Source organism: Periplaneta americana, chromosome 9, assembly GCF_040183065.1.
Source record: "Periplaneta americana isolate PAMFEO1 chromosome 9, P.americana_PAMFEO1_priV1, whole genome shotgun sequence".
Taxonomy (NCBI): Eukaryota; Metazoa; Arthropoda; class Insecta; order Blattodea; family Blattidae; genus Periplaneta; species Periplaneta americana.
In genome coordinates, this window is record NC_091125.1 from 176,064,440 (window position 1) to 176,091,482 (window position 27,043).

At 38.9% G+C, this 27,043-nt stretch overlaps 1 protein-coding gene across 7 annotated transcripts; it reads right to left on the reverse strand.

The window, feature by feature from the left end:
* Nucleotides 1–3,859: 3,859 nt before the first annotated feature.
* Nucleotides 3,860–25,594, reverse strand: LOC138706774 (ankyrin repeat domain-containing protein 11). 7 transcript variants are annotated; one of them, XM_069836448.1, is made up of 6 exons: nt 25,020–25,593; nt 16,167–16,260; nt 14,665–16,099; nt 12,406–12,618; nt 8,873–9,124; nt 3,860–5,785 (listed from the first exon to the last, which is right to left on the reverse strand). In XM_069836448.1, the coding sequence occupies exons 1-6, from the start codon at nt 25,045–25,047 to the stop codon at nt 5,606–5,608; spliced, it is 2,202 nt and encodes a 733-aa protein (XP_069692549.1). In that variant the 5' UTR covers nt 25,048–25,593; the 3' UTR covers nt 3,860–5,605. The 7 variants fall into 7 exon arrangements, with proteins under 7 accessions (XP_069692549.1, XP_069692548.1, XP_069692553.1 ...); XM_069836447.1 differs by having other exon boundaries at nt 16,167–16,266; XM_069836452.1 differs by lacking the exon at nt 25,020–25,593 and adding an exon at nt 24,917–25,017.
* Nucleotides 25,595–27,043: the final 1,449 nt, after the last annotated feature.

The following is a 27,043-nucleotide window of genomic DNA, read 5'->3' on the forward strand; positions in this document are numbered from 1 at the left end:
ACCAGCCTTTACTCATACCGAACAAGTAGCTGAAGCATGAATTTCTGAACTGCATCTCCGAATATGATACAAATGCAATCTGTGGCATGACAGCTGCTTGAGCATAGGTGAACGATCATCCAACCAGTACAGAGGTAATGTATAGTTAGTATGACGATTCCTCCAGCTGGTATAGCTGGTTTACGAAACTGGACTACCTATTGTAGCTCCCCAAATTCATGGATGGGCAAAACATGAGACAGTTTCTTCCACCGTGAACACTCGAACAAGCACTCATGGTGAGTTGGCCCAGTTTCTATTGTCTCATTAGTAAAACAAGATGTATAGTGTAAAGTTGAGATTAGGAAATGGACAGGAGAGGCTTCTGTAGGCACATCACTAACATTATTAACAATAGTAAAGGGCACATGTAATAAGAATTATGTTTCACTTGCATAACTGTGTGTGTCAAATAACTATGCTTGAGATAGTTACAAATCTATTATGTTTACACTATTGCTATTAGTAAATTACAAAATTATCCAACAACTTTAAATTAATTTAACAGCATTAATTCCATGTGGACTGTAGAATTATTGCTAGCAATATTGCAGTTTAAGTCTGTTTCATGCAAGGACAACATATTGATATCGCAGAATGTAAAACAGCTCTATTACAAAGGAGATACAGTTTCTGGCACATTCTAGCATCCCAGGATAACTAGGGAGCGACATGAAACAAGCAGATGGGAACCCAACCTTGAGTTCATTCTTGCTCCACTATGTAAAGCATCTGTTGCTAACCTGTGACTATTTAGGTAGCTGTCTTGCTGTCTGTTACATCTACAGGAGAGGAACTCCTCAGCACATGTTAAGCATTGGAAGTAGCAATCAAATATTAATTAGTAGGGACACTGTAAACAAAATACATCAAAGTCTGCAAATGAAACTATTGTAATGCGTGAAAAAGTTATTTAAATATGGAAATCGTGAAAAAGTCTGTATGTGAAGAAAAAATTTGAATTTGTAAGTGCAAATGACTTTAAAAAATCAGTAATAAAACACTCATTCCTCTACGGACTTGCCCAGTATTAGTAAGGCTGGTTACACACTAGATGCAGGAAAGTGTCACATGAATATCAAAAACATTAGACCTATGTTCATTTGCACATTATAATAGGCCGCTGGGGTGCCAAATTATCAAATATATTATTCCTTAGTCTTTGTTGCATACTCTTGCTGAAAATCTGCTAAATATCTTTTATCCATGATTGGTATCTAAACTGGTCTTCATTTCATCGTCCTTAGCAATCTAAACAATGGCTTTATTCACTGCTGTGAATTAAAAACTTTTCCCATGACAACCAACACATTAGCAACCATAAAATCCGTACATTCATTAATTTATAATTTCATCACAAATAACACATTACAAAGAAAATGCGTACAATTTAAAATTAAATTTAGATACCAGTAATGGATAAAATATTGTATAGCACACAAGAGTAAACAGATTTTATGTGCTTGTGGAAATTATCGCCCGAGGCGATACTAAGCTTTCTACTTGAGCATAAAATCTAATTTTACTCTCTTATACTTTGGTCGACCAGCTACACTCATAATAATGGCCTATTAAAGGAGAACTAAATTCACAACATAACAAACTATTACTTTCTTTGTAACACCAGATAAAAAACACATGTATATTGAAACACGAAAAAAATACGTGACAATTGAAAGATGAACAAACTATTATCATCGAGACCTCGAAAAGCATGATATTGTGACGTCAACATCTCACATGTACAGAAGGCTTCGATAACTACATCTGTGATCATCTCAAGGAAACTCTATGTTTTATTGAATAATTTCAAGGAAAAATTGTTCCAGAGCCGGGCATCGATCTTAGGACCCTTCGCTTAGCACGTGAACACTCTACCTACTGAGCTACCCCAGGAACTATACACGACACCGTCACAATTTTTCGGGATCGATACCCGGCTCCAGGACAATTTTTCCTTGAAATTATTCAAACCTGCTTTACAGGGAGCTACTACCTGAAAGCCAGATTTGTATCGATGTTTTATTGTTCGTAATTTCATTATTTAAACCATAGCCTTCCCTATACACAAAGCCCCACATTTCTGAAACCATTCATGACCTTCAAAAAACCTAACACAGCTGTATAGAGAACTCGAAGATAAAGTATATTTAAAGCCAGTATGTGAATCAAGGCCCTCTGCACAACACTATGAAATGAAGTGCAAGATGTCCTACAATATACGCTTTTTGCGATGGACGCACATAATTTTTTTAAAATTTAAAGCTTTTTATGAACTTCACTACAAAGCATTTAGATTTTCCCGCAATATTATTAGCTTTCGATTGAGACATCACACAACCTCGCAGGATGTATAGTTTTCATAAAATTTTCCGCCACAGTTCAAATTAAATATATAGATTATACATTTCTTCTTATTGTGTTACTGTGCATAGGCGGAGAGAGAACCGTTTCCTTGGGGGGGGGGGGGGGGGCAAAGCAAAACATAGAATCCCCATATAACGAGGTTATGGGGTACATCATTTACCTCGTTATAGCTTGACCGTGGTACAGTATACCGAAATATGATTATTTAATAAAGATGTTTTCGAGAGCATGTTTCTTATAGTGTTACATCCACATCCGCGATGTTTCGGACCGAGTTGTATAGGGCTTGAACTGTAGGTTTACTACAAATTATAATAGAGCATAACTTAAAACAATCTCACTCTTTTTCTCTCTTGTACAGAAACACTTGCATACATCAATAAAACTACGTAACAGTGCTAACAGAAACTTTTTAATATAAAGTTTACCTTCCTGAAGATATCATAATTATGAAATGCAAACTCGAATTATTTTATTTAATCTCGTCTTTATGTTTACACATAATATCGGGATCACTTTTCTTTTTTCTGCATTGCTGTGCATTATGTTATTCTTATTTCTCCAAATGGTGGCCTGAAAATCTGCAGACTTGTACAGGCTGTTACAAAATAAACATTACAGTGCTTCCATACCTCAAATGAGGTATATAAATTCTTATACATTCAGAAATTTAAAATAAATATTACAGTCCAGACAAATGATCTGAAGACATTAATTAATCAATTTAAGAACAGACACTTAGTCATAAACAAAAGCAAAAAAGATCTTTTGAATTCAATATTTTTTAACGTTAGTAGAAAAAAAATTCAGACAATTTTGGGGGGTCAGTGCCCTCCATAACTCCGTCTGTTACTGTGTAACAAACCTAAGCACTGCAGATGCGTCACCAGATTTTCATTCTCCAATAACTGTGCGGCATTGCTTTCCACATGAAAGAAAAACCCATTAATTTCGTATTTATTTCGAATGTTTTATTGCTGAAAATAAAATAATGAAATTTCGTCATCTACGAATGTACAATTTGGCGATATTTGTAAAGAAAATCGCGTCAACGCAAAAAAATTGCCGAATCCGTAAAAAACAGAAAAAAAACTAGCAAAGTTCATGATAAATCGCAATCGTAAGCAAGTCTACAAAATGAGTCTCATTCATATCTACAAAAATTTTAACTCTCTGACTCAATCAGCACAAATTCGTGAAAAAAAATCATTTGCGAAAATCGGGTGTTCCTACTTGCTAGAAAATATGGAGAAGCAAGAATTCATGAAATACATATCCATCTGTTTGTTTCATCCACCTACATCTTAGATCAGTGTATCATGTGCAAAATGCAATGTAAGCTTGGTGATTTGTTACAGATATGAACCGCTCCCACTGTTTTAAGGAACACTTGCAATTCCTGATGGAGTTTGTGTCAGGGCATAAAACAGAGTCACAAGATAAAAAAAGAAGATACGCTTTTAATAATAATTTCTATTTTATAATATGACTTCACAGACAATGTAAAACTACATTCATATTTCAATTTTCTCATTTCCACTTAAAGGACTTCTAGTTCACTTTCTCTGGCAGCATTTTAAGTTTTTCACTGAAACATTATCTCTGTTCAACTGTTCTTGTTCTGATCAACAACAGAATTAACAGATCATCACGTATTAAAATAAAAGTTCTACAAATGCAGCTCTGCTCTCTAACGAAGTTACAGTCACAAGCGATTTTATGAAAGAAGGTGTAAAGCCAAGTTTAGGTTTCATTCCTCAACACCAATACATCAATTGTCTAGTGGCAGGCATTATATCACAGTTATCGCTAAGATTCACAGAAGGTCAGCGACATTACATCCAGCAGACTGTATCGCCTCATGATACTGTGGGGGTCACCAGACAAACACAGACTACCCATAAGTCCTCCATTATTTATATCTGACAGTCAGTTATTTACAGCTTAATATGTTTTATTCTAAACACAATGTAACTGCGTCAGTTCCATTGCAGGCCTTATTTCTATTTGATAAGATGCTTTTCTCATTCACATGCCATCATAATACCCACAACTTTACTGTGTTAAGGTACGGTCACACATCGCTACTTTTGTACTGCAGCTGCAAAAGTTGCGTGTCGTGTTCACACGTAAGCCAAAAGTAGCGTACTGCAAGCTACTTTTCGTGCTGCGCAACCCGAATGCAGCAAAAGTTGCAACTCGAGGTTGCGAGTCTGTTCACACGCAAGGCGCTACTTTTGCAGCCGCAGTCATGCTGCAGGTTTCCATCTCCGTGTTGACTTCTCAATATACATTTTGTGGTTATGTTCGCATTATTAAGAAACTCATGCGAAAGCTTACTTATCTATTATTTGCTTTTCTGTCCTAACTAGTATTCAGAAATTGGCATTATTTTTACTATAAAGCTTTTAAAAACGCCTCGTATACTTAAATGATAACCAACAGCATATTCACGTAATCAATGTTGGCAACCCTCCTGTTTGAAACTACGCTACGGAAAATTAAAAAAGTGAATTGTATCGTCAGCAAATATGCTCAGACTGTGTTGTGCATTTAATGACTGTTACAAATAATTTATTTTCATCACATCTAACATTAAAATACATCCAAACAATAAAATTATCATTGGCACATTTGGGTGGCAACACTGGTCGCAACCGCAGCAAAAGTTTCAACAAAACCGATATCAAAAATGCTGCGGCTGCAACCCTGAGAACCCTGTTCACACGTCGCTACTTCTAAGCTGCGCGCAGCATGGAAAAGTAGCGGGCAGCAGGTTCGGCAGCCGCTACTTTTCGGGTTGCACCGTTGTTCACATGTCGCAGTACGAGAGTTGCGCAGTTTTTTGTACTGCATCGCTGCAAGAGTAGCGACGTGTGACCGTACCTTTAGGGATGTTGGTCAGCTTTGAATCCAATCCAACACGCATGCCGACGTGTTATCTCTTATATAGGAAAACTGTTGGAACTGATATGAAATATATCGTCATTCTGTGCTGTTGTTAGCCAACACCCTTTTTGACTGAGAGAATTCAGCAAAGGGAAAGATGCAACACACACACATTCTTTGCTTTGCAATGCTTCGTCTGGTCACCCTAATGAGAAGGTTAATGCGATTGTTTAGACATTTATTTGCGATATGTACAACAGATTCAGTGAGATATGTACAAACAAGTGACTACGCGTACAAAGCTGGCACCTCAGGCCGGCAGCAGGTCGAAGTCGTCGCTCACGTGCACCATGGGCACGTGCAGGTCCTCTATCACCGGCTTGGCCTTGAACTCGCAGATGCCGAGCTCCTTCATCTTCCACTCCCAGTCCATGCGCTGCACCGCATGCAGCGACTCCGCTTCATTGTGATGGCGCAGCAACATCGACTCCTGCAGCATTTGAACACGGGGATATTGTTTACATTACACAACTACATTCAACACTTCTTCCTACCGTCAATGCGAGCCGTTTGACAATTAGAGGCAATATTGCAAGAGGAGAGATGGTTCATTCTACCTGTGGATCAGCAACTTCACCTCCCACATCTATACAAAGTACTACATGTCTGACTAATCAAAGGAGCTGATGTGTAAATAGTATCCTAATACTATGGCACCTGTCTTGATTGTTCTAGTCGCGTCAGGGAGTTGCGCGCGCATCTAACGAGAAGGAAGGTGCGGGGAAACGGAAACACGAACCCCCGACACTAGCTGCGGTACGGAGCAAGGGGGCAAGAAAAGCCACTGTGGATGGGCAGAAGAAGGAAGCATCGAGACGCGGATCTCTCTCGAAGAATCTGTAAGCCACGTGAATCCAAGATTCCAGGAGTTATTGTGTAATAAATAAAAGCGCTAGAATCAGTCTTCGGAAGTCAGTCTACAAGTGAGTCTTTGAGCGGGCAAAGAAGCCAGCCTTCGAGAGCATCTGGAAGACCGGGGTTCGACGTGCAGTGAACTTGAGCGAGTCTGTAACTGTAGCAGTGTCCAGGCGAATGCGACGCATCCGGAAGACCTGAGTTCGATGTGCAGTGAACTTGAACAGTGAGCTAGAAGAACTAGCCAAGATGAACGAACTGATAACTGACAGTTTTGTTCTGCACATAGTGCATTGTGAACATTAATTCAAATTAGGAGTACATTGTTGTTCTTCTCAATAATACACGTGTATTGTCATTGCCGTCGTGTGGAGTGCAATAACGACTATTGTGTTGCTGTATTGAGTGCAATACTCATTGTTGCAGGGTGAATTATTAGAAGTAAAAGTCACATTGTTATTGGGTGCGTGGTGGTAAAAGTAGAAATAAAAGTTACAATACAGTACTGTCTCAGTTTAACAGACTTTTCAGTTTTGCATACATATTTTAAATTCCCATCTAAACTGCCATAAATTATAATGCAAAGATAGTTCGTTTTTTATTATTACGTACGAAAATGTAAGATAAGAATGCCCTTTATCACTTACCCTGTTCAACATCTACTTGGAGTGAAGAACTCTTTTCGGAATATGGGAGGGGTGATAGTAGGAGGAAGAATAAAGTGCACAAGATTTGCTGATGATACAGTGTTGTTATCAGAAGAGGAGACGACACTAAGGGACATGCTAATGGAGCTACATGATAGCTGTGAGAGGTATGGGATGGAGATAAATGCAAACAAAACGAAGACCATGGTTGTCAGAAGAAAAATAAAGAAGATAAACGTACGAATACTATATGAGGCAGTAGAACAAGTAGACAGGTTCAAATACTTGGGGTGAACTATAAGCAGTAACATGAGCTGCTGCCAGGAAGTCAAAAGGAGGATAGCAATGGCAAAGGAAGCCTTTGCTGACCTCTGGGAAAAGAACTAAGGAAGAGACTAGTGAAGTGCTTTGTGTGGAGTGTGGCATGAAGTGTGAAATGGATAGACAGAATAAGAAATGAAGCTGTGCCAGAAAGAGTGGGTGAAGAAAGAATGATCAGGAAGAGAAAAAGGAATTGGCTGGATCACTGGCTGAGAAGAAACTGTCTACTGAAGGATGCAATGGAAGGAATGGTGAATGGGAGAAGAGTTCGGAGCAGAAGAAGATATCAAATGATATACAACATTAAGATATATGTGGAAACTAAGAGGAAGGCAGAAAATAGAAAAGATTAGAAAATGCTAGTATATCTGTATGTATGTATTAATGTATGTATGCATTATTGTTGCTGCGAGTTATACGCCCAAATTTGACCATAAGATAAGAAATATTACTCTCTGAGTGCAATGTGCAATGAATTTCAAGTCCGCTATTTTAAGAGAATTTGAATATCGTATGGCATGAGTCTTCAAGACAAGAGTTCAATTAAGCTTCGTAACTGGATCCTTTTCTCATGCAAACTGAAGTCTTATGTTGTCAGGTTCTATCGCGTGAAGTGAAACCTTCACATCAAACCTGGAGAATAAATTAAATAATTCAAACTGTAGAACTTCTACAAAATTTACAAGAAAAATATTTTTTTTTTCCAATGAATTCCATCACATTGTGGTACAAGACTGGCAATCACCATGCTGACTTTTTTGCCAAAAAGGTACAAATATTTTGCAAATAATTGGCTCTATAGTATCAACAAAATTAAAAATCCACAGAACAATATACACTTCATAACCGAAAGCGAAAATAGGCAATGGAATGCAATTTTAAAGAATAAAGTCCTAATTGCCTGTTATTATTCGGTTGAGAAGCTTTTGTCATCCAGTCTGCTGTCAAAAAATCTGAAAATTAGAATTTATAAAACAGTTATATTACCGGTTGTTCTGTATGGCTGTGAAACTTGGACTCTCACTTCGAGAGAGGAACGGAGATTGAGAGTTTTTGAGAATAAGGTTCTTAGGAAAATATTTGTGGCTAAAAGGGATGAAGTTACAGGAGAATGGAGAAAGTTACACAACGCAGAGCTGCACGCATTATATCCTTCACCTGACATAATTAGGAACATTAAATCCAGACGTTTGAGATGGGCAGGGCATGTAGCACGTATGGGCGAATCCAGAAATGCATATAGTGTGTTAGTTGGGAGGTCAGAGGGGAAAAGATCTTTGGGAAGGCCGAGACGTATATGGGAAGATAATATTAAAATGAATTTGAGGGAGGTGGGATATGATGATAGAGATTGGATTAACCTTGCTCAGGATAGGGACCAATGGCGGGCTTATGTGAGGGCGGCAATGAACCTCCGGGTTCCTTAAAAGCCAGTAAGTAAGTAAAGACCTAATTGCAGAACATCATCAGAGGACAGGACTGGCAGCGCATCTCACAGAATGTGACTGCCATCATCTCAGTGCCCAAGTCAAAATCGGCAAACAATTAACAAAGACCATCCTACCAAGTGTTAAGCCATCATGAAGACTGTCAGCCAGAAAAGTGCATTGGGATGCAAGGCAGCAACTGGAGTAGATCAAAGCCAAGAGCATTACAGAACAACTTTGTCAGATATTCACAATGTGACACTCTACCTTGATCTTCTCCCACTTATCATCAACGTCCTGCAGCCAGCTCAGGAACAACCGGCCATTGTAACGTGAGCGAGCGTTGCGGTCCTTCTCTTCTTGCTCTGGAGTGATCACGTTGTACACCTCCTCGTCCTTGAGGATCGTACACACTGAGAATGGGAGTGACTGGTTCGCCAGTGCCCGGGCAGCCCTGCCGTGCACCCGCAGGATCTCCTGCTCCACTGACAGCACCAGCTTCTCCTTCTCGATCACGTGCTGCAACCAAACCGTCCTTCAGCAGCTTTCTACTAGACAAAAGCAATCTGCATGACATATGGTACTTCTGGAAGCAGACTAATACGATATCTTGTAATGGTTACCTGACCTACATACAAAGTGGGTCAAAAATCACTTTCCCCAATATTTGTTCTTAGGTTTCATACTTGTACACATACACAGATGACATAACTTGAATAAATAACCATGTTTGTGCGTCAACTGTTTTCCTGATGTCATGTCTTGAAAAGAGCCCTAATTTTGCCGAAATGCAGTTGATATGGCAACAGGAAGAAGCACCACCTCATTTTGTTGTAGAAGTGACTTCTTGAACCAACATTTACATGAATGGATTGGCCATAGTGGCAAAACAGAATGGTCACCCAGATCACGCGACCTGACGCCATGTGATTTTATAATAAAATACAAATAAATTGAATAATTAAAGGAAGAAAATTCATCTAAATAAGAGGACTCAGGGAAGGATGCCAGAATACTTGTAGCATTACTGCGCTGAATGGCGATACCAATGCGCTGACGTAGATATTGACTGCTTCGAGGGTCCCCAGAAAGCTGCACTAAACTTCTGCCTATGGTGGAGATGAGAGCTTTGGCTTCACTACATCATGATCAAAACATTTCAACCGCAAAAGGGATAAAAATATAATTATCTGCAAGATGTTTATATTTATGGTGTTTACTGACAGCGGCACTTTCTGCTGCAGATCCTGGTGTCTTAGAGGTTGAAGGGGCCAGTGTATCCACACATGTGGAATCCCAAATTAAGGATTTGCCTACACGCCACGGGACTAGAGTCAGACCATCGGGTCTCTTGCCGTCTGAACGGCTGATCCCGGAAGGTTCTAAGATGGATGGAACCCCTGAGGATGTTTATGCTCTTTTAATGATGTCATTGAGCGATGAATGACGAGAGAGACGCCCCTTACCCATGACACAACTTAAGGCATGGTGGCCATAAGAATCTACAATATTGCCACAGATACATTTATGAATGTGACAGATTTTGCAACCGAGGCGTAAAGCCACGGAAACTTTAAAGGACCTGGGATCCATAAGGGTACCGATGTTAGGGGAAGGAATTGCATGAAGCCAAGGTCCTGAAACATTTTGTTGGAGAGCCAAAAACGAGCACGATCTGTATCTGAAGAAAAAGATGACTGAAGGGACTCCTTAACAAGAGAGATTAGTATTTCATCCCAATTCTTTTGAACCGCTGGAAAAGACGGAGGATCAGAGTTTTTGTGTTTTTGTTCAGAAACTGCAGGATCTGCATCGGTTGTGACAGATGATCGAACAGTCATTCGTGAAAATTGTGAGTCATGTTCTGCCATAGTAAAACAGTGTCTAAACATTGTGAATTGTGTGTGGAGAAACATCTGTAAAGGAATGTGTATTCAAATGTAAACTGAATGTAATTAAATGTAAGAAAGTGTTTGGGGAAAGAGACTTTTGACCAACCTTGTATTTAGTGCTCAAGATCTGACAATGAAGTAATTATCTTCTTGATTATGTAATGCTTCTTCAGAGCAGACAAGTGTCGAGGAGTGCTATATCCGCTCTCTTCAAATTTGATGACATAAAGTGAGGACACATACAGCCCACAAACAGAAGGAAGTTTGCAAATTTCTATTATGTGATAGTTCAGAAATCAATATTTGAATGACATACCAGACTTCTTAGGCTGTCTCTTACATAGTGGGGTGAAATTCATTAACTTCGCATTATATTTTTACTCAGTCTTTCAGCTAGGTGGATATTCTATTCCCATCTTTGGAAGTGATCTATTCCTTAAGCAGCAACTGAATAGTTTGGCAGCTCACAAATCATATGGCTGCTATGAACGAGGCCCGCCTACTCCATTACCATGGTAAGTCTGTGATGTCATGTCTCTCGAGAATTATCTATAAAAAGCATAATTGGCCTAAGTGCACTGGCTGGTGCTTGAAAAGTCATTCTCCTGGCAATACTGCTAACAAGTATACCACTCTCAATAAAATAGTTACTTGCTTTATGGCACTAGTGAGTTCTCTGTTATTTAGGTGCTGGCGACGAATATACTGTGGCAAACACATTTCTGTCATTACAACAGCAGGTCGACAAATTATACAGTTACCTCAGGAACTGTACAACAGCGGCATACAGCTTTCAAAGAGTAATGCTTTATCATTCTCATGGTAGTAATAAAAACAATTAAAAATCAGATGAGATTGCTAGAGATGTAATGTTTCATTATTCCAGTACTATATCATTTAACAAGTTAAAATATGAGTTCAAAGATCTACCTATGATTATATGTAAGAGGAAAATTAAGCAGTTTTTATTACGTAAATGTTGTTGTTGTTTTCTAATGCCAGGCGTTTGACAATAAAGTCATTTGACCTCTTGCACTCCAATATTTTTCAAAGATATTATCATGGCCAGCCACTGAAGCACAGATTTTGAGGTGTTCCGAATCCATTTCTTGGTTTGAGTTGCACAATGGGCAGTTAGGGGACTGATATATTCCAATTCTATGCAGGTGTTTGGCCAAACAGTCATGGCCTGTTGCCAATCTATATGCAGCTAAAGACGATTTTCGTGGTAAATCGGAAATTAACTGTGGATTATGATGCAGAGAGTTCCATTTTTTCCCCTTGAGATTGTGTTATCAAATTTTGTTTGTTGATGTCTAAGTATGTAGATTTAATAAATCTTTTCACAGAGTAATACGTAAATGTTACTATTGTCTAAACCAACATTTGAATGATAAGCAATGATTTCTATCAAATTTCTGTCTCCTTTTTCTGACTAAAACAACCCCTGTAATAGACATGTTTAAATAAATTACATTACGCATTGTAGTGAATAAGAATTAACTGTATCTTTATTATAACATGAAGGGATGCACTATTTCCTTACACTGGTGAATCTGCACCAGTCTCTTTCCTGAAAGAGCTTCGTTTTCCCAAATGCCCATGTCCATACTGAACTGGTCTTAAGTTTTCTTCTGTTCAGATGCAGGAGAGACTTTGTGAGAGCTCGGTTGGGCTTTAACAAGAGTTTTGCCCATTTTTCTGATGTTCCCAACTAGTCCATTGTTTATTGAAGTTTTTGCACTTGATTTGCTAATGCCTCAGGCTGGTTAAGGTCCAATGTACGTGCTTCTTAACTGCTTCTTCAGTTCTTGCTCTGCAGAGTTTTAATACTTCCCACGCCACTTTATACTTAAATTAGAAGATTTAACTTATAATCCTAGGTACATCAGCAGCACCTACATGTACCTGCATTCTCAGACGGTAACGCTCCTTTTCTTGTTCACCAAACAAATCCTTCATGGCACCCTGCAGGTTCTGCGGTGGTGACACCACAGGGACAGACAGTCTAGAGGACGCATTCCCAGCTAGTACGTACGTGCATCGGTTCATGAGGTAATCCTTAAAACCCTGTGGTGGCTTTGGCTGTACAGGGAACAAACCTTTGCGACGGCGTTCAATCTGCAACACACAATAGGGATTCGTGACAAGACTGTTTAAAATTGATTCCTAATATCTTAGTCAACTCATATTTCTTTTTTAGGCCTACTTGTAGCATAAAAAATATTTGTTGTTTCGTAAGCAAATGCCATTCTGCTCAGTTACAAATGATTACTATGTTCTATGTTGGGCACTGCTCAAGCAGTATGATTAACATGATGCCTGAATATGAATCTGTTCAAGCACACGTTTAATATAAGGAGCAATGACTATTAGTGCAAACAACAAATTAAATAGATGGTATTGATATTCTGTAAAATCGCGGTAACGTTAAATATGTCATATATTTCGATTATATTTATCGATTCCTAAAGGAACAATTACGGAAATGAGATTTGTAAGGAGGACTGCCGGCTACAGCTTGCATGACCACAAAAGGAATGAACTAATTACAAAAGAATTGAAAATTACACCTGTTTATGAACATCTCAACCACTATAGACAAAAATGGCTTAACCATGTCAATAGAATGGACCGTTCCAGACTCCCAAGACAAATTCTCCGCTACATACCACATGGAAGACGATCTTTGGGACGCCTCCTGAAAAGATGGAGACCGTAACAGGCCACTAGGCCTAATACCTGCAAGGACGATGATGATGAAAGGAACAACAGCACACTCTGTATAGTGTACATGATTCGACATTTCAAATGGCTGACTATATGTATGCAAAAAAGAGCTCTGTAAGGATTCAGGACAATCAAATTCTTCCAACTGGGCATGATTTGATATGGCATGCAATTACAATCAAAATGTCTCGAGCAGTCTTCACACCACTCTCCCGGTTTATTTTGAGATGGTGGGGAGTAGAGGTGGGGTGTAATGTAGTGTTTAGCCGTCACGGCTCTGGAAAAATTGCTATAACAGATAATAGTGATTTTGTCACATTGTGATTTGTGTGTCCAGAGGATTCTTGGCAATTGCACTCTGCCACAGTTTTATGAACTCTATATATATATATATATATATATATATATATATATATATATATATATATATATATATATATATATATCACTCAATAAAAGAATTGTATTCCAATGGATACCATCCCATTGTGGAATCCTGGGAAACGAGAATGTGGATGCTTTAGCAAAGAAGGGCAGCACTGCTACTTACAGACCTGTTACTAAATCTACGTATTACTCTGTGAAAAGATTGATTAAATCTACATACTTAGACTTCAACAAACAAAATTTGATAACACAATCACAAGGGAAAAAATGGAACTCTCTGCATCATAATCCACAGTTAATTCCCGATTTACCACGAAAATCATCTGTAGCTGCATTTAGATTGGCAACAGGCCATGATTGTTTGGCCAAACACCTGCATAGAATTGGAATATATCAGTCCCCTAACTGCCCATTGTGCAACTCAAACCAAGAAATGGATTCGGAACACCTCAAAATCTGTGCTTCGGTGGCTGACCATGACAATATCTTTGAAAAATATTGGAGTGCAAGAGGTCAAATGACTTTATTGTCAAACGCCTGGCTACACTCCCTTGATCACCTGATGAATTTATTATCATAGCTTTTCTGTCTGGTATTTAATTAAATTTCGTTTTTTATCATTTCATTGCATTCCATTTTTTTATTTTTCCTTACATTTTCCCTCTTAACTAGCCTATCTGCACGAAGTGAGTTAATTATGTCGTATTCCAATCTGTAAATATTGTATTGTATTATGGTATTATTTTCGTTTTCCATTGTCTCAATTTTGTTATTTTTTAATATGTTACAGTACAATTCCTCGTATCCAGCAACTATAGGACAAAGTGTCACCCCAGCAGCAATGACACATTCTGAAGTTTGTGGAATACTGTAGAATCAGTGACAAAAATATTGCGGGTTCCTACCTTAAAACAACGTGCATGATGCGAGTCTTACCACTACTGGCCAACTGAGCATGAGCAGGATAGCATAAAGTGCATTTGTCTCGTCTGGTGCATGCATATTGATTTAGAAAATATAAATGTAACAGATAATAAAACTAAGTAGCACCTGCTTTCTGATGTTGAGGAACAGCTGGTAGCAGTTGGTGATGGGCTGGTCGTGGGGGTGCACTTCGGTCGTGGTGCTTGCAGAGTCTGAGGGCTCGGCAGTGGAAGTCGAGGCAGCAGCAGCCTGACTCTCCTTGCTCTGCTTCATCTTCCGCTTCCTGGGGTGCAGGTCCACTGGAGGCGGCTGCGGAGGGGCGGGCTGGGGTTGCTGTCCCGGCTGCTCGGCCGGCTCCACCACCTTCTCCTCGGGAGTGGGCGCCATCGACGTGTTTGCAGGCGACGCCGACTTGGCCGCACCGGCCACACTGCTGGTCTCGACACTTGCCGGAGGAGCTGCGCACTCGGCCAGTGACGGAGACTGACTCTGGCTGGGAGACGAGTTGTTGGACCCCCGATCCACCGCACCTCCACTACTAGCCCCAGAAGCCGCGGGGGAAGGAGCAGAACTGCCGGAGACCGAGGCGGAGGCCGTGGACAGAGAGCTAGAAGACGAGACGGCAGCAGTCGTGGCTGCCACGTTAGCGGATGCCGAGGTGCCCCCACCCGACCGGTGCGAACTGCGCAGTACCCGCTGGTGGTGAGTCGACCGCTGCTCTTCTGACATGAGGGGCCCGGCCCCGGAGTCTTTCTTCTCGTCACTCTTTGCGGCACCACCACCCCCGCTGCCGGCTCCAGTCGGCTCAGAGGGGCTCGGCCCGCCGCCAGACGCCGGTGGCTCCTTGTCTGTGTTCGCGTCAGACGACGCCACGACGTAGGGCAAGGCTTGGTGGTGGCGCGCGGCGCCATTCTTGCCGTTGCGGTTCCCCTGCTCCTGCTCCAGGGACGCACTCTGCTGTGGGATCACTATCTTCAGCGGGGGCACTTTGGGGCCTCCTGTCCACGCGGCGGGGTTTGGGCCCGGAGGCTCTGGCCCACTGCCGCCTCCCTTCCCTCCTCGGCTCTCTTCGCCCTCGCCATCACTCTCCGTGCCCTTTCCGCCGGCACTGCCTCCGCCGCTACAGGTCGACGCGGTGGCAGAGGCCAGCTTGGGACTGTTGCTGCCGGTGCCACTGCTGGGGCTCCTGCGGTCGGAGCCATTGGCCGCATTCTTGGCAGCTGCACCTCCACCGTTCTTTTGGTTGCCGGTCACCTTAGTACACTTTTCAGACGCGCCGTTTCTGCCGCCCCCAAACCTTCCCGAGGTGCCGCCACCGTTCCGAGCGTTCTCTTTGCTGCTGTCGGAGTCCTTGCGCTTCTTGCGCTTGTTCTCCTCGTCCCCTTCGTCGGCCCCCTCGCCCACCTCTGCAAAGTTACGCTTGCCGCCCTGCTCCACGGGGCTCTCCTGGCGCGTGGGGCTGTTACAGTCTGCGGGGGGCTCCTTCTTGTCTCCCGTATCAGGCGAGGCATCCTTGCCACTCTTGAACTCGTACACGTCCTCGCTGCCCTCCATGCCGGTCCTGCAGGCAAGAAGCAGCCAACAGCAATGGAGCACCACTGCCACACTCCGCTCTACAGTCAGCTCACCTCTCAGAGTCGCACGGCGCTATGTCAGCACGTGGCAGCCGCTTGTCATCCCTCACCCGAGCCTGGTGCAAGCGCACAGAGTTCAACTTGTCACCTGCAACTTCATCAAACATGATTACAGTATTTATTAAAAACTGAAGAGGTGGAGTCCAAACTGGCCTAAGTCAAGTTGGCAAGTTAGGAGAAGGATGACAAAAAGTCATGAAACAAATTTCATGCCCCTAGTTCCTGCATATTTTATTTCATTAGATAGTTGAATTTATTTGTGTCTCAGTGAAACATACAGCAGAGTCCGTACAGACTAGTTTGTGTCTATGCCTTTCCAATTCACCGCGAGCTAAAGCAAGGAGGTGCACTATCACCTTTACTTTTTAACTTCGCTCAAGAATATGCTATTAGGAAAGTCCAGGATAACAGAGAGGGTTTCGAATTGAACAGGTTACATCAGCTCCTTGTTTATGTGGATGACATCAATATGTTAGGAGAAAATCCACAAACTATTAGAGAAAACATGGGAATTTTACTTGAAGCAAGTAGAGAGATAGGTTTGGAAGTAAATTCCGAAAAGACAAAGTATATGATTATGTCTCATGACGAAAATATTGTAAGAAATGAAAATATAAAAATTAGAAGTTTATCCTTTGAAGAGGTGGAAAAATTTAAATATCTTGGAGCAACAGTAACAAATATAAATGATACTGGAAGGAAATTAAACGCATAATAAATATGGGAAATGCCTGTTTATGTCATCATTTGTCAAATTACTGGCATTACAAGCATGCGCTTCTTTATGAGAGCAGGTTATGATGGGTTTCCTTCCTGCATCTGAGCTATTTCTCGCACAAGCTTACTAACGGCGATTTTTGCACCCATCAAACTCACTTCTTATTCTCTTACGTCCTCTTCGAGACTGTATCACTCTATTCTTCAATATTAATTTCACTCATATTCTATGGATATCATGTCCGTCCTAGCCAACACTACAAGTTTTGTGTAGCCTATAGTCTATATTGAATGCCGACTTAGATCATTTTGGAAATAATAAACAGAATACTTACGACAGTTTGGAATGAATCTAATATTCATTATTGCATGTAATGAACTTTTCAGCATTATACAATATGTTTATATCCCGTTCATAGAAGGTGGAACAATAATTCTGAAATTACCTTCAGTTTAAAAAAAGAGAGAGATAAGACACTTTGGAATCCACCTCTTAGATTGTACTTTTAATAGCGATATTACGTATTGTAAGAAATATTCTCTGCAATTAAAATTAGCTAAATATTCACAACAACCCTCACACTGGATAGATGAAATATCACCTCAATGTCAAGTCATCACACTAGAACAAGGAACTATACCAACTTACTAATATTAATAATAAATGAAGATAGCACCAGAAAATATTGCCGTTAACTTTCCAGCACAATTCATAAGGCTAAAAACATACAGATCCTAGCTTTCTTCTTGCTTGTCTTGTACAAAACATAATTCTCTTAAAGAACCCAACTGAGTGCATTATTTTTTTTTTTGGTTGGTTATTTAATGACGCTGTATCAATTACTAGATTATTTAGCGTCAATGGAATTGGTGATAGAGAGATGAGGCCAAGAATTCCACACACAATCTCACATTTGTCTTACAGTTGGGGAAAACCTCGGAAGAAACTCATGTTATCAACCCAAGCGGGAATTGAACCTACGCCACAGCACAACTCCGGAGGAGCAGGCAAATGCCTCTGCCGACTGAGCTATGCTGGTGGCTCCTCCAGGCAATGATTTTTGTGTATATGAATAGTGATTTATAGACAATGGATTTATGTGCGCTTAAAAGAGTCAAAATATGCACTAAAATGTTACTACAAATATACACTAGATATTTATGCCTGTGATATCTAGACATATTAAATGTTCTTCCTGATGGCTGTGATTTGATTTCCAGCATACAGTACATACAATGATCATTTTCTCTACATGTTCAGGACTAAATTTACGACGTTTATGAGTTTGTATGCAGAGAAGGGCCTTTCAACATCTATGGATGTGATAGAACAGTATTTCCATGCATGTACATTGTCACCCTGCGGTATTTGTTCACAGAGAATAAAATTTAAAAATCACAATTTCTTTGTGAAACAGAATAGTTTTTCACTCAATATTTCTGCGTATTTAGAAGGGCATACTTAAGTTCACTTTACACTTTCTGAAGGACTGAAAGAGACTCATAAAGGGAAAAACCACATTTTTCTACTTTCTGTCTTTCCTGAGGTAGATTTTGAAAAGCTCTTTTATTAAATTCAAGTTCCTCTACAATGTTTTATTTGTGAAAATGTTCTATGAACATTGAACTGCCAAACATCATCGTAACAACTTCTCTATTACTGTCATAATAAGAGAGCAGCATCAATGCACACACCCCAGTAGAAAAGAATTGGTTCTGGGAGCATTTCCCTGTAAGCATTAACTTTCCCAGGGGCTTTTACAATATGTTCTTGGTTCTAAAAATCAAAGTAGGCCTACTTATTTCACAAAATTGTTCCCGTATGACTTTTGATACCCTATTAACAAGTAATTACTGTGGGATAAAATGTTTTCAGAGCTGAAGCAGCTCACCACGTGTAGAATGCAGAATCTGAAAACAGAACTCGAAATTTATGTTCAATACCTTCTTCCGGCTATAATACTCTTAAAAGCATTGTTTACAATGTGAGCAATGGTGAAATGTTAAGTTTTCTGTAAGACCCTACAAGCAAACAAACAAAAACGTTTTCCCAACTCGTCTTTATTCACAGTTTGTCAATAAGGAAATTTGCCACATGACGGTCACAGGCATCATTTAGGTCTAAATCCCCTATGAGACAGTTTTTCAAGTTATGTCAGATTCTTTTAATTGTTGAATGGTAAAAGCCACAACTGCAACATTTATCTAGGAAATTCCAGAACTGCTAAGTGAATTCCATGGTATATCTGCTGTATAGCATAGATAACTGTGATGTATATTTAGGCAAAGAGCTGCTTTGTTGTGCCAATAATGTTTGCTTTGATGAGCTTTGTTTTTTGTTTAGCTAGCTGCAACATTCTGATTGGTAGTTGGATGTCGGCTTGGCTGAAATTTTTCTCTTTTTCTCACACTTAATTTATTTTGTTGCTGTCTGAAGTATAAGCCCCCACAAAGCTCCCCGTTTCCCCTTCGCCACTGTGTGGTAGTCCCTTTGTCAACTGTAGGCCTAATAACTTAACGCACTGTAATGGACACTGATCAGCAACAACACTCTTTGAAGCGCATTTCTCAAGTTGGATTCGAACTCACAGCTCTGGGATTGGAAGTTGGACTCTCGAATTAATTATCTTGACAGTTTTCCATATTTCTCCTACTTCCTATTAACTGCCCTGTGACAGCAGTTCTGACTTCTCAGGTTTAAATTCTCCTTGTAGGTCTGTCTCACAGCTGCTGCAATCCAAAGGAACTAAGATTTGATTTTCTGGGAAATACTGAAAAACTTGTGGTGAAAGGTGGCTGTGAAATTTTATTTTCCCAAGTACTTCACTTCTGTCTATTGTACTATAGTCACATTATTATCTATTGATCGTCATGAATAACAAATTAAGATTACCTTTGATAATGTTTGCCAAACAGGTAACTAAATCAGCTGACATGGTTATGTAGGCTCTTCTTTCTCTAATTATGTTGCAAAAACGTATAATCAAAATTTGTTTGAAAAGGTGACTGGATTATCCAACAAATTTCATCCTTTCCGCATTGAATGTTTTTAGAACTGACCAAATTTATAAATACTCTTTAATGAAATTCTATCATAAAAATAGAATTAAATTTGTAGGTCAGCCACATGCTCATAATACAAGACGAAATGAAATTCTTAATTTAGTTGAACCTGAATGTTTCACATACGCTGCTTTACTACACAGTACAAATTATGGTCCACGTCTATATAATTCGATAATAAAATTTCATCCAGAATTGACTACTTTAAGCAATGACATTTTCAGATCCAGAATTAAAAAATTTATATGACAGACTTCCCTGTTTTATAATATGTACTACGTATTGTAAAACAAGTTTATTTCTATCCTAAGTATATTTTTTCTATCTTATCTTTGTTACTATATCAACATGACCTGTACTAATTATACTACTACTAATAATAACTTAACAGCCTATTAATCTATCACCAATTTCAACATCGTCTCTTTTTACACTCAGTTATTACTAGTATTATTATTACTAACTTTATTATTATCATCATCTTTATGTGACCTTTTTTCTTAAGTGTTTTGTCCACAAAGTATGTATATTTATGTATGTTTCTATCTACTCTTCTTAAGAATGTGATCTTAGTGCAAGAATTTTAGATTTTATTTTAGAAACAGTAGAGATTTCTATTTTTGTGAATTACCAGTATGTATAATCTGTGTAATCAGAATTTTAAATCTTAATTCAGAAAAAATAGGCATGGTTGGTGAACAATGTAAAATTGTATGTCATTTTCAAGTCTTTCTATCAAAACGGAACTGTCCCTGAACACGAGCTTTGCTCTTTCGGGGTACTTTCATGTAGCGTTTTTTTATGTATATGTTATTATTAAATAAATAAATAAATGAAATTATATCCAGAATTAATATAAACTGACCATTCTGTTCGACAAGTAATTCAGCCTAGATATTGCGTACCTAACTTACTCACCACTAGTGCTAGGATTTTGCTCTATTTGTCTATTTCATAGGTTTTTAATATGTTTTGGAACAACTGGATAATATGCATGGTAGAGCAATGTCGATAGTGGACTTTATTCGTTGGCCACCAGTCACCGGACCGTACCGAGCCATGTCAAACAAAAGTCAATCGAAATGGTGGTAGTGAAATTCGCGACTATATTCTTAAATAAATCACTCCATTAGTCAGTCAAGTGCAAGGTTTATGTAGTAAAACAGCGGTGTTTTGAATGAATTAAAAAAAAATACAGATGTAGCAAGATCTTAAAGTAGGTTATCACAATGAAATGAAGAGGAAAAAAAGGTGTGTTTCACGGAATATCATTCAAATGACGGAAGATAAATTTCCGGTTAATGTTCGCCAAAGCACTAAGTACTTAATTATGACCGCGTTGCCGTTTTATTTGTGACCTAGGGAAAAAGTACCTAGCCTTTTACGAAAAAAAAATTTTTGGGGCCATGAAATTATTCACCGCTTTCATTATATTACTGCTTATCAATATTACGAAACAAAAACTGTCATAAAGACCATGACCGGCTAGAAACATTGATACAAAAGAGATAAACCAATTCGGCTGTGATGAAACAAAAGAAAATGCGACAGATATTTTAGTTCGAGATAAAATGGATACTTAACAAGACATAGTGAAACGTTTCGAAAAGGAAATGACAAAAAAGGTACATTTCTTGCCTGTCTGCGCATGCACGGAGTTGGTTAATAAAAACCTAAACTAACCAAACCTAACCTTCGTATATGCAAGGTGTGTAACCGGAGCAAGAAGGGATCTTCTTCATTTGATCTGCAGTGTACATGCGAAAATAAATTCAAGTAAGGATCACACTCCCACTGAATGTGCTACAGCAAAACTGTTTCTGTCCCAAACCTCTCATCTAAGCCACATAATCTACTCGAAATATTTACGCAAATACACCTTGTTGCTAACAGTGGTGCTATCTCTCAATAATGTTCAGAACGAAGGAGGTAGAGAGAAAAAAAAAACAAATTTCTCCTTCTAACAACACACACCAACATCATGTTCTTATGTTGGCGACATTGTGTATTTAATTAAATTTGGTGGTAAACATAACGGCACGGTTCAAAGCTACCGTGCTAATTCTCCAGTTTAAAGTATGTTTTATCTGCACAGAATGCAGATAGTTGAATTTTACAGGGCCTACATTTGCCTATTTTGTGAATTAGAGCCTATTTTATTGAGTTTACGGTATAAAAAAGATTTTCAAGAACTGATATTGCTAAAAGAAAAAAAAGCTAGGATATTTGCATAAATTGCATATGCATAGTTAACATTGTCCAGTTTTGGGGTTTTCTATAGCACACCACACTGAAGGTTTTTTGACGGAAAAAGTGGTCTAATTTTCAGAGGGTAGGTAGTTTTGAATGTCAAAAATTCATACATGACGTCACTTTGCTTGAAAACATATAACAAAATACCAAAGAATTCGAAAGAATTGATCGGTGTTGGGTAACCTAAAAGTCATTATCATTAACAAGTGAAATAAAGAGGCAGAACACTTCAAAATGAACGTGAAACGCATATTTCACTTCACATAATATATTCAAGGCATACCAAAAGTCTAAATCAGCCTAACCTGTCACAGATCCGTATCTGCTAGGCAAACTAAAAGACTAAACTAACCTAACCAGTCACAGATTAGGCGTAGGCCTACTAAAAGCCTAACCTGTCACATTCCCGCACTGTAGAACTTAGAAAAACGCAATTAGTGTCGCATGCTATAGGAAAACCGGTTTTGCTCTGTGATCTGTAATAATAATTAGCCTAAGGGGAAATCTTTACAATAGCGATAACAAAGGAAGGCCAACAGCAAGGACCCACCGTCCTAACGACATTATGGGATAGCATGGAAGAGAGGGTTTGAGTGGGGTAGTGACATTCTTAGGCAATTATGAGTATATACGCATGCCAAAAGGCTAAACTAACCTGTCACTGATTCAACCTTACGAAAGCTTTATTTTCTTTGTGATCATTATGAAAACGCACGGAAGTTAGATGTGCTAACCCTTCCATCTCGACGGAGCAATCCTGCCTACCCGCTCCTCTCTGGCAGACCCCATTTTCACAGCAACTTTCCACCTTATTTCAGTGCGAAATTGGCGTTGACACTAAATTTGTGGACATTTGTTTACAGTACGAATAACTGAATTAGAAACCAAATACCGGTATGTAAACACATTTGTACCTCACCGTGGTAACACAAATGTAAAGAAATACAAGAGAAAACATCAGAAGAGTCCTTCTTAGACAATATACATGAAGAAAAAAGAGATGGTAATTGCACCACAAACGGACGTGTTATTTACTGTCAAGTCTGCCCTAAAGAGGTAAGCTGTGCTTAATTCACAGTAGATTTTTGGTAACCACGTTGCCACTGCCTGGTTACCCAACAGTGTATTTTTAGGCGGATGAATTTCGTTCAGATAAAATGTGAGAAAAAGGTCATCTTGCTCAACACAAAATCACAGCAATGCATAGTCTATACAAATGTAAAGAAAAATAGCAACAGTAGCAGGGAAAAACTTAGATTCAAAATCTTCAGTCACTACAACTGCAAACTAAGTATTTCTAATGCAGGGACACAGTGGAACAGTCCCCAATTTGGAATCAGATAACATTAGGCCTACTTCATTCAAACATAGACCCATACCCATGTGTTCATTTTCAAGACACAAAAGCATTCTCAGCGACAAAAGATATTGCTTCACCCAGAGAGCATAGAAAAAAATGGGATAAATTTCAGATACCTTACTTTCCCTCTTACTCCAAAATTTTAATCTTGTACACACAAAATAAATTATCGGCACTGAAAAGTGCCTTTTCGTAAGTATGATGATGCGCATTCGACCAACACAGATAAATCTGCTCTTTTTAGTATTTTAAGATAATAAATTATTGCCAGTAAGGTATCCGTAAACTGAAATTTTCCCTTTAAATTATACTAAGTGGCTTAAGTAGACTTAAATTTATTGTTGTTTACTTTCTAATGCCTATTTCAAGTGTCAGGGGTTATTTGAGTGCCTGTTTTATGAAGTTTTTAATATCTTTTAGGCAGTCTAGGCCTATTTAACAATTTTTGGTGCCTATCGATCCTAAGACTACCGGTACTCAGATAACGTTGATTAAATTATATGCCTATACCTTTTTCAGTCGGTCTGGGTGGCGCAGTCGGTAGAGTGCTAGCCTTCTGTGCCCTAGGTTGCGGGTTCGATCCTAGCCTAGGTCGATAATATTTAAGTGTGCTTAAATGCGACAGGCTCATGCCAGTAGATTTACTGGCATGTAAAAGAACTCCTGAGGGACAAAATTCCGGCACACCGGCGACACTGATAAAATCTCAGCAGTTGCGAGCGTCGTTAAATAAAACACAGGCCTAATTTTTATACCATTTTCGTGACTTCTTAATTCTTCAGTACTTAAATAGTTTTAGAGTACGAAAAACATTAACGTAATCCGTATATAAAGATACTTTAATTCTTCACAGTTAAGTCTATCCATAAAAAAAATAAAGCTATACATTCCAAACAAGCTGATACGATAATAAAAACAATAACACTACAGATGAATGAATTACAGTTTTTGAAAACATATCCAGTGCAATTAATAATCTTTAAATGAAGTTCAGGTCGAAGAAATATAATTACGCCGGTCATGAAAAGACTTCCTCTCGTTATTTTAACCTAACCTAGAAACAAAACTCATTAAAACTGCGTCACTATAACATCCAACATAATAATGTAATTAATCTGAAAAATTACGCTCCGCTTGCTCCGTATTTCATTAATAATAATTTCGTTCTTATCATAAATTATAACAAAAGTCAATCCATAATAAAAGGCAAATGTGATGTGTTCTCCATCAATATTAATATCCTACAATCTCTCAACAAAATGGATTCGCCTATACCTACTTGGATTTATTTCCTTAAATAATTCAAAACAGAGTAAACAATAAGGAAAATTATAATATGTACACCACTCACACGTTAACAACTTGCACTACACGTCTTGTGTGATCTACACAAACTTCACGACTATACACCAAACACCACACCAACTACCAACCACCTCCCTCCATTTTCTTACCTTTGTTTTGTGGTGGTATCCTACGCATCTCATAGGGGGCACCACGGGTTGTGGTTGCATCAATTTGACAAGGTTTGTCTACTCAAAATGAATATAGAGCATCATTATTTAAAGGGATACAAATTAAAATCTGTCTCAAAGAAATCTCCTACACATAACAGAAATATTTCAATTGTCTGCAAATTGCAGAAATCGATTAGGCAGAACGGATTATCGGTTTTCGTCATTTTCACAGAGAAACGAATACTTCTATTATTTTCTGTCGGGACTTCACCCTAGATCATATATATGTATGATCTAGGACTTCACATTGCTGCCGAAGTTAAAAATCTACCTACTGTACGTCGCAAAATTATATCAAGACTCAATAGAAAAAGTATATAAAGTCGTATCATTCATAATATGACTAATCCTATGAATTGTCCAACGTTAAAAATTACATGTAAAATTGTTGGGACTCAAATGCAATGATATTTTATAAAATACGAGATATTCTATTCCAGGAAAATCACATTTCCCTCTCCAACACACGCACTTTCACTGCTAGATCACAACGACATCTTGCGGAAAATTCTGGCAAAACTCACACGCAATTCGGACAGTGAACTGGCAGGAAGCTGCTTAATGCAAAACGACCCGCTTCTTCCAGAGTCCTGAGATGATCTGCCGCCATTTTGACTGCTCGCGTGTGAAGTACAATTTCGTCCCCGCCTTTGGAACTCCTCCACCAACCGTGGAGTCGCCACGCCTATCGATCACCGAACTACGCACGCCTCGACATCATTTGGTCTGTTTACATAATCAGCATAATCTACATTAATTTTTAGTGTTACACAAATGTCTTAACTTTCGTACGTTACTTAATAGCAAGAGTAATCGCTCTTGCACTGTTTTCCCCTTCATATAATATGCTGCATTATGAGATACACTAACGTAAATCAGTTCAAGCATTTCTTATACATTTTCTTCAGTCTCGTTTTTCTCATCAACTTCTTTCACATGCTGGTGAATCTGGACTCTGGAGCAACAAGAAAATTGTCTTTTTTTTTTTTTACACGATACCATAATTGACTACAAAAATTAATAAAGAAGAACAAATTTTCATTAAAACTGTATCTGAGGCAGTAAGTAGTTTGCAGTAATTTCACAAGTATGTCGAATTGGCAAAATGAATTGCGAGTGTTCCGTAGACTATTATAATATCTAGAGACCGGATTTTTATGGTTTTAAGAAGTCCATTTCAGGTTACGTAGATATTTGTAATAAGTGAAATAGGTTTTTATTTAGGTTTTTTGTCCAAACTGTGAAAGGGGTCGCAAAAATTGCTTGATTGTTAAAAATGTACGCTTTTTAACTACAGTAGTCTACCAGCAGCAACTTTTCCCTCGGTGGTAAAGATGGAATAATTTCCAATCCACTGTCGTAAGGAATGTAATTTCACTTGTTTTGGCATAGCTTAGCAAAACACAATACAAATTCAATTTTAACAGCAGAATAAGACAGACTGCACAGAGACATCAGAAAAGTCCACAGCTCGTACCCGCACAGTCTTCTATCAGGGGACACGCCTGAAAACTTCACGAATTCCAACAATGTGACTTTTTCGCAGTTCATTCACCTCAAGAGAAAGTTCAGTTACTTCTACTGGCACGTCATATCTGCGATCAGTGGAAATTCCAAAATACATACAGTCCCAATCAGTGCCCTTGAGAGGGTGAATGCTCTGAAGGACGGCCCGCTGTACAAAGACAGACGGAATTCCCTGTTAACCATTTTATCCAAAACCACAAAAGACTGTAGGGGTAAAGACTGCAGATTGGGTCGCTTTCTCCATTGCAGAAGAGAATAAAAAATTATGGTTGGTAGCCAATTCTCTGGTATCATGGCAATGAAGCCATCAGCCGTAGAATAAAAATTATGAATTGTATTGAAATTTCTAAATAAATTTATATAAAAGGCAGTAGCTAAATATAGAACAAATAGGCCTACATATTAAATTATGATTTAGGTCTTTTTAGTTCTTA

What these genes read in the sequence shown, in the direction of transcription:
- LOC138706774 (XM_069836447.1), bottom strand. Translation starts at nt 25,047, where the DNA reads ATGCGTAGGATACCACCACAAAACAAAG. An exon ending in GATACCACCACAAAACAAAG is followed by an intron (nt 16,267 to 25,019) that starts GTAAGAAAATGG and finishes TGTTTGATGAAG; the next exon opens with TTGCAGGTGACAAGTTGAAC. An exon ending in GTTACCGTCTGAGAATGCAG is followed by an intron (nt 9,125 to 12,405) that starts GTACATGTAGGT and finishes GTTTGGTTGCAG; the next exon opens with CACGTGATCGAGAAGGAGAA.